At 34.0% G+C, this 8,505-nt stretch overlaps 1 protein-coding gene across 1 annotated transcript; it reads right to left on the bottom strand.

The window, feature by feature from the left end:
- Window positions 1-1,989: 1,989 nt before the first annotated feature.
- LOC109167535 lies at window positions 1,990-4,057 on the bottom strand. Its single transcript, XM_019316556.1, has 3 exons — window positions 3,434-4,057; window positions 2,820-2,918; window positions 1,990-2,025 (listed from the first exon to the last, which is right to left on the bottom strand). Exons 1-3 carry the CDS (start codon window positions 4,055-4,057, stop codon window positions 1,990-1,992), a joined length of 759 nt encoding a protein of 252 aa, XP_019172101.1.
- Window positions 4,058-8,505: the final 4,448 nt, after the last annotated feature.

Here is an 8,505-nt window from a genome sequence, read left to right as displayed (position 1 = left end):
TTTTTTCTGTGTCTAACAGGAAAGTAAACTTAATCTTGTGCTGGCTAGAATAAGCCCTAGGCTTGGTTATATATTGGCAGCTTGGATGGTATGGAGATAGGAATAGCAATGTGGTGAGCATGTGATGCAATGTGCCATTCCTTGAACTTAGCCAACCTGTTAATTATTTTGCCAACAAACTCTAACCATTCACAATTATTTATTCAGTATAGGCTATATAGAAGGAGACATTGCTGACATGACTAACATTATATTAGCCTGGTTGTTATACGAATATGATCACCATTGCATGTGGTTGCAGCCTGCAAATTTATTTAGTTTTGGGAAATGGGGTCACCATTTTTTTTTCACCAACAGAACTCATAATACAGTTTCCTAATCCTCATATTAACAGAATGATTTGTAGGAGTATCTGTATTGAGCTGGTGAAGATTATGTTTCCTCCTGCCTGACAGACATCAGAAGGTTGATACCCCATAGCAACTTTGCCGAATTCACATCAGGGGAGCATAATCTTGACAAGTTTTTAAGAGTCCACATTGAAAAAATAAGAGAGAATATATATGGGTTTATAAGGCCATGGGTTAGACTAACTAATTGATTGGATTCGATCTTTTAGTGTGGTTTGGCTCATGTGCATTATACCCAATTGAGTGACCTGGTTCAAACTTAGATTATAACAACAATATTCAAATCACAATTCACTGATATATACGAATACAAAATGTCCAAGTTCCTAAAGTTACCTGGAAACATGAACCATGCTATACTGATACTTAGATACAATCAGGAGACTCTGTTTTAATTGTTTCGAAAACCCCAATTTGAGCTATTGGTTTGAACCTTCCAGCTTTTTCATTTCATTTGTGGAAATTAGGTGCACTTGAAACTCTGCATAGAGGAAGGTTGATGAATAATGGAATATCAATTTTAATTTCTGTACTATATTTTTCTTGAGTAACTATTTAAGTGATTATGTACAAGTATATATACCTATGCAATTTCTGATTAGCATGAAACCATGTTTAGGAGAGTGCTCCTTAATTTAATCAACAATCTAAAAATGCTTTCCAGTTTCTTCTCAAGGACCTCAAGTTTAGCTTCCAAATTCTCTAGATTGCATATTTTGTCTTGTTGGTCTTCACATGCTACTCTTCCATTGTGTACCATCCTTGAAACAAAATTGACCATCTAGATGACTTTGGTTTCAAAACCGGCATAGATAAGAAAAGCAGAAAGCTGTTGAGAATAGAAATGCTCCGTGAAGTTGCTTCTCTTAGTACTCTAATTGCAATTGAGATGTCTTAAAGCTGTTCTAATCCAAGAATACCACTGCAGATTGTAGCTTCTTATGGACTGGTTGATACTAGTAGTGTTTTGAGCTTGTTCAGCTCTACTTCTTTCTGGAAAGTTAAGAAGATCATCCATGTACTCATAAAACTGTTCAAATCCAAGCTCACCACTGCAGATTTTAGCTTCTTCTGGACTGGATGATAATTGTAACGTTTTGAGCTTGTTCAGCTCTTCTTCCACATTCTGGATGCTTGGATGCGATCTGCTGGGAAAACTAATAGACCGGATGTGGTCAGATTTTACCATTCTTTGTATTCTTCTCTTGTTTTAACATGAAAGTAAACTCAACCTTGCATGGCTAGAAAAAGAACTTGGCTTGGTTATATATCGGCAGATAAGAAAGCAAGGAGACAGGATTTCCACTATTCTATATAAATAAAAAAGTGATCAGCATGTGGTGCAATGTGGCTCTTGGTAAGCCTGCTAATTATTTTGCCAACAAGACTATAATCATACCCATTTCTTTATTCCTTACAGGGTTAGAATTGAATGATTTGGAATCTCTTCTCAACTGCATTAATAAAAGGTTTGTTGCTTCCTGTCTGCCTCAAGGCACTGTGCCACATTTCTCTTCAATTATTATGGTCAATACAATTTGATCCACTCTTGTATTTAATTATTTGAAACACGCATGGCTTATTCTGTCTGTCTCTTTGCACGAGCTTCATTCATCTACAAGATAATGGAGAATTTGTTAAAATATTGATAGTAAATCTGTTCAAAATTTGAAATGAAGATAGAATATATAGTACTGAATGAATTATAGATGCACGAGGATTATGAATAAATTAATCTTTGCACATTATAGATGCCTTGCTGTCATGTTCCCTACTACACGTTCATTATTGGCTATAGAAGACACATGACCTGGTTCTCAGGCTCTTATTACACAGTTCCATACTTCTTTTATCCTCACCATTACAGAATAGTAGGTGCTTATCAATATTGAGTTGGTGAAGATCATGTTTCCTCTTGCCAGCATTAGAAGAGTATTACTTAGCACCTTAATTTTATCAATGACAACATAACCATAACATGTTCAAAAAAATTAGCTCAGGAAGATTTATCAAATTACAGAAGATCCATAACATAATTTTGCACAAGTGAATGGAATAATAAATTTCGTGCATGTATGGCCGGTTGGAGTTTGTGGTCTTACTAACTAATTACTATATGTCAGATATGATGGTTAAGAACTATAAAAAAAAGATATGATTCATGATTTGGACTGAGGTCTTTTGTTCTTACCTAAATATTGTCCTATTATTAGTTTGGAATGTAATTTAGTTCAGGATCATTGTACTGAGTTGAGTTTTATGTATTGTATGAAACGAAGAAACCAAAAAATTCCCTGTTTGGAAATCTCAACCATAAGATGTCTATTTCACAGAAGTTAGAATGAAATCCAAGACTACTGCATCTTCTGCTTTTCCCCACAGCATTAACTTAATGAATACACTTCATACCTGAGATAGGTATGATATCTCAGGTATGATACTGATTGGCCAGAGGGAGTGGTTAACACTTTGCAGAGGAAGGACGAATGATATCTGAAATAGGCCCTTCTGAAGTTAGAAAAAACCCCATAAGATAATAAAGCTAAAGTGTATGATCACCCAGAACAGGAATCATGCTATGCTGAATGGATCTGATTACATAATACAGATAACTTGGTTAAAGCTAGTTATGAAGATATGATTTGTACCAAAAAAGTGCACAAATGGCTCAATATCTTGATGCCTTGTTTGATTATATTCATGAAAATGTCTACTGTTAACAGGTCCCTTGAAAGAACTGGGGGAGGCTTCATACACATGAGAGGAGAGTTTGAAGCAAATTTGAGTAAAAACTTTCACTTTGTATTGTATTTCTCCTTAGTAACTACAAAATTGATTATATACAAGTATGGCTATACAATTACTTAGCAAGAGATAACGTTTAGGAGAGAGCTCCTTAATTTAATCAAGCACCTAAATATGCTTTCCATTTTGTTCTCAATATCCTCAAGTTGAGCTTCCAAATTCTCCAGGTTGCAAGTGTTTTCTTGTTGGTATTCACATGCTACTCTTCCATTTTGTACCAACTTTGAGACCAGTGACCACCTAGATGGCTTAGGCTTCAAAATTGGCACAGACAAGAAAAGCAGGACAGACTGGAAAATAGAAGTGCTCACTGCACTTGCTTCTCTTAGTGCTTTGATCACTGATGAGATGTCACGATGCACATCTAAGGGTGTGGATCCATCAATCTCATCATCGATTTTCTTTATAGCTGCAATTGACTTTTTGGCATCCTTGTTCATCTTCTTTATGAATGAAGTGTATCTGGCTTCAATACTTGAGTCTCCTTTTCTTCTCCTTAGGGAAGATTGGAGATCTCTCAAATGTTCCGTCAACTGAGAGATGCTGTCTCTTGCTAGACCACAAATATCAAGAAGCTTTATCGATTTCTCCAATATGCCATTAACCCACTTCTTGTTTTGATATTGAGTGAGAGCTTGAAGGGTTTGTGGCAAGTTAAGAAGATCATCCATGCACTTGTAAAGCTGTTCTAATCCAAGAAGACCACTGCTGATTGTAGCAGCTTCTGGAGCGGCTGATACTTGTAATGTTTTGAGCTTTGTCAGCTCTTCTTCCACTTTCTGGATGCTTGGATGTGATCTGCTGGGAAAGCTAATAGATCGGATGTGGTTGGGTTTTGCCATTGTTGTATTTTCTCTCTTTGTAACAGGAAAGTAAACTCAAGCTTGTGTTGTGGCTAGAATAAGCCCTAGGCTTGGTTATATATTGGCAGATTGGAAGGTATGGAGATAGGAATAGCAATGTGGTGAGCATGTGATGCAATGTGCTATTCCTTGAACTTAGCCAACCTGTTATTTATTTTGCCAACAAACTCTGATCATTTATAATTTTTAATTCTGTATAGGCTATATAGTAGGACACATTGCAGACATGACTAACATTATATATTAGCCTGGTTGTTATAAGAATATGATCACCATTGCATGTGGTTGCAGCATCCAAATTTCTTTGATTTTACGAAATGGGTTCTGCATTTTTGTTTCACTAACTAAACTTATAATACAGTTTCCTATTTCTTTAATCTTCATATTAACAGAATGATTAGTAGGTGTATCAGTATTGAGCTGGTGAAGATTATGTTTCCTCCTGCCTGCCAGGCATTAAATTGCAAGGGTGATGGAAAGAAAATTGACTTTAATAATCTCTTGTGACTTCCATAGAAAAAACAATTTTGATGGGAGACAAGGCGTGTAATGTAATAGCTCAGATCAATGGTGGTAACCATGTGGTTTCCTGCAGCAAGTCCGGTGAGATTGTCACACCTTTGGGTTACAAAAAGTTATAATAAACTTCATCATCTGTAGTTTTTGTGTTCTGACAATCATTTCTTTACTGTTCTTAGATCCAGGCATCTCGCCATTTTTGCTACTTCAATTCGCCTCCCAAAACATACGTGGCTTGTTTATACTTGGTTGGAGGACCCTCGTGTACATACACAATAGCAACTCAACCTTACAAGATATGATTCTGACAAGAGATGCATGTCACTAATGAGCTTTTTTCTTTAATATTATACACTTTTAAAAAGCTTCTTATTTTGTCATTGTCTATTGAAAATTGTCTATTTCAGTCATTGTCTCCAAAAAGTTTGGGGCCAAAAATGTGATAAAAGCGTAAATTACATGTAGTACTCTCAAAGCGGGCCGGTCCACTTTATTAGGCCCGTCCTACCCCGGGCCTAATTTATGGCGGGCTTTTGCAGGCTAGGGTTCCCACCCCAAGCGGGTTTGCGGGGCAATTTATATTGTGGGCACGGGTCCAATGTACAAAATTTGACTTCATAAAGTACAGAATTCATGTTCATAATGCACATAACTCATGTTCATTATATCGTGTTTATGTGTATGTTATTATAAACACGGGTTATGTGCATTATGAACATGAATTATGTGTATTGAACCAGGGTCCACGGGCACTGTGGACCTTGGTCCACGATATAACTATTGGAGTTTTGATAGGATTAAACCTAGTTTATCTTGTACAAAGCCTAGTTTTAATATGATCGCAAATTATTTCGTGGACCCGAGTCCAAATGTTCACAATTTACCATTCAAAAATTCACAATTTGTATACTACGAAGTACGAACACACAATATTAACATATATGTAATTGATTACCTTGTTTTGTATTTACAAGTTCCTTTCAAATACTGCAGTTACATAATATTAACACATTAGGATTTGATGACCTTGTATATATATACAAATCTCATAAGAGCTAATAATATTAGACTAGCGTTATTACAAAGTTGAAAATATTTATTTTAGTGACAATTATAATCAATATCTTATATATTATCTTGCATTTATATACTTTAAATTACCGATTTAAATAAACAAATTCAACATTTATTTACCTATGCATGAACATCTTTTATATAATATTGCATTGATATACTTTGAAATACTTATTTAAAAATAATTATTGGACATTATCCCATTCGCGCAAAGCGCGTAAAGAAACTAGTATATCTACATCTACATCTACAGTTCTAATAAGAGCCAATAATGTTAGGCCCCTGGAACGAAAAAATGTCGATAGTATTGTTTCTTAAAATGAATGGTTCATATTATTTTGATTTTAATATTTTTTTTAATGATTTTCCTTATTTACCCTCTATTATATTATTTTCTTCCCTTAAATAACCTAAATTCCGTTAGTATAAACTTTAGTAACGGAATATTCCGTTAACTATTTATTATTTTTAACTTACTTATTAATTTCTATAAGAAAGGTCTTAAGTTCGAATCAACTAGAGTTGGCATAATTGTTAAACATATACTACGAATATGTTAAATATATTAAAAATATATATAATATAAAATTTAACATAAACTTTGGTCAAATAATTAGTACAACTAAATACATAACATTCAAAGTTAAGCATCAAAAATTATAAATCAAGAACTTTAAAAATCATTTGATTTTAATGCATTTTAAAAAACGACAAATTTAGGTTTTTTTTTTTTTTTTTTTTGTTTAATTAATCTTCTTTTGATTATTTAGATTAGAACAAAACTTAATATTTCAATTATACTTTTGCATTATTGGAATGATTTAGGTCATTATGGTATTAATATTTTTTGTATATATTTTTATAATGGTACATTTGTACATTATTTTACAAATATTATACTATTAATGTTTTTATCGAACAAAATTGTTCTTACATCATTGTCAGACATGTGCGACCTAACTACAAAGTTGTTGCTCATAAATACAATTACACTTGGACTCTAAAACGGTAGGACCATTTTCCAAATAATTGACAATGTTGACATTCCACTGGCTCCAGTTGAACAAGTTTACACATCGTAATTTTATCAATGCACGAAAACTTCTAAAGAAATTTGTAAGTTAATTTTTACTATACCATTATAACAATATCTATTGTAACTATATATTTTGAATTATTTATTATCATCCTCTATTGACGGGAATTGTAACAATTGTCATTGACAAACTCTCAAAACAATTTGTCTCAACAACGAATGTAAATTAAAAAAATCAATGAATTCATTATTGTTGATGAAAAGTATGTACGCCACATTATTACTTTTATTAAATTAAATAAATTAGTAGCTACAACAAAAAATAATACTGAAATTTGTAAAACGCAGCACACAGTGATGTCGAAACTGAAGTTGTAACACACACAATTTGTAACGCAATTTGGGCAAACAACCTTAATCTGTGAGGCACCTCTCAATTTTAGAATTTGCCTAAATCCACTAAAAGCTCAATATTTAAAGTACACTGTTTGGAACCTGAAATTACACAATAGAATGATCTTTCCTACCAAACTATAGAAACCTAAACACATGTACTACTTTCTAGGGGAATTTAGTATCATATTCTCAAAGACTCTCAGACCTCACAAGATTAATGTTGAAGGCCCTGAGATCTGCAATAAAGGACAACCCTTATTTATAGTAGCTACTCCTAACAGATTCGTGTATAACAAAGTTATTCCTAATCAAAATAGAACTAGAAAATCTTCAACAACAAATCCCCTTAGAACTAGTATTCTTCAATAACTATTCCTCTTAGGACTGGTATTCCTTTATAGAACTGGAATTTTTTTTGCACATAACATTGACAAAATACTTTGAGTCAACACTCTCCCCCTTTGTCAAATTTTTGGCAAAAACCTTGATCTCTGTCTTTCTCTCCCTTAGTTGATGTCACAGTGGTGTTTGATTGATGGTAGATTAATGACAGGTTAGATCGTCATCCCATGTGTAGCGTTTATCAGATGATCTTTTCCCATCATAACACATTCATGTTTTTGGTGGTAGACTTTACAATTCTCTTTGGAAAATTCTACTTTGAGTTCATCATCACACAGTTGACTTATACTGATAAGGTTTGCTTTGAGTCCTTGTACCAAAAAGACTCTTGGTAATCTGGACAGTCCATGGACATTCAAGGTACCGCTTGCGATAATCTGTCTTTTTCCTTCATCTCCAAAAGTGACATGCCCTTCATTCTTGTACTGGATGTTCTCAAGATAATGTGGATTTCCTGTCATATGTCTTGAACATTCGCTGTCAAAATACCAAACACTTTGTTCTTGGCTTGTTTTTGAGGTATACGTGACAACTTGTGCTTGTTCCTTTCTTACCCATACTTTCTTGTTAACATGTTTATTATGGTCTTCCCAAGCTCTGCAATTTTGCCTCTATTGAAGATCATTTTGCCTCTTATAACAGTATGCTTTTATGTGACCCAGCCTGTGACAGTAGTAGCATCTGATTCTCCTTCGATGTCGAACGTGATGTTGTGACACTTCAAGATTTTTAGTTGTATAACTTTCATCCGATGCTATGACTGGTGACTTAGGCCTTTCTGTGAGCACTTTAACTTCTTGTATTAACTTGGCCTCTCGTTTTTGTGTTTCTATTAGTTCTTCTTGAGTCTCTTTGAGGAATTTTTCCTTTCTCTCGTTTTCGGTTTTTAGAAACCGATTTTCTTGCTGAGACCTAGATTTACTAGGATGATCTGTTCCCATTTTGCATGCAGTTGAGTATAAGAGAATCTAATAGTTCACGTAGATCATCTCCGTTTTCT

Source organism: Ipomoea nil, unplaced genomic scaffold (genome assembly GCF_001879475.1).
Source record: "Ipomoea nil cultivar Tokyo-kokei standard unplaced genomic scaffold, Asagao_1.1 scaffold3169, whole genome shotgun sequence".
Classification (NCBI taxonomy): domain Eukaryota; kingdom Viridiplantae; phylum Streptophyta; class Magnoliopsida; order Solanales; family Convolvulaceae; genus Ipomoea; species Ipomoea nil.
The sequence above is the reverse complement of the archived record's forward strand: the minus strand, read 5'-3'. Positions and strand labels throughout refer to the sequence as shown.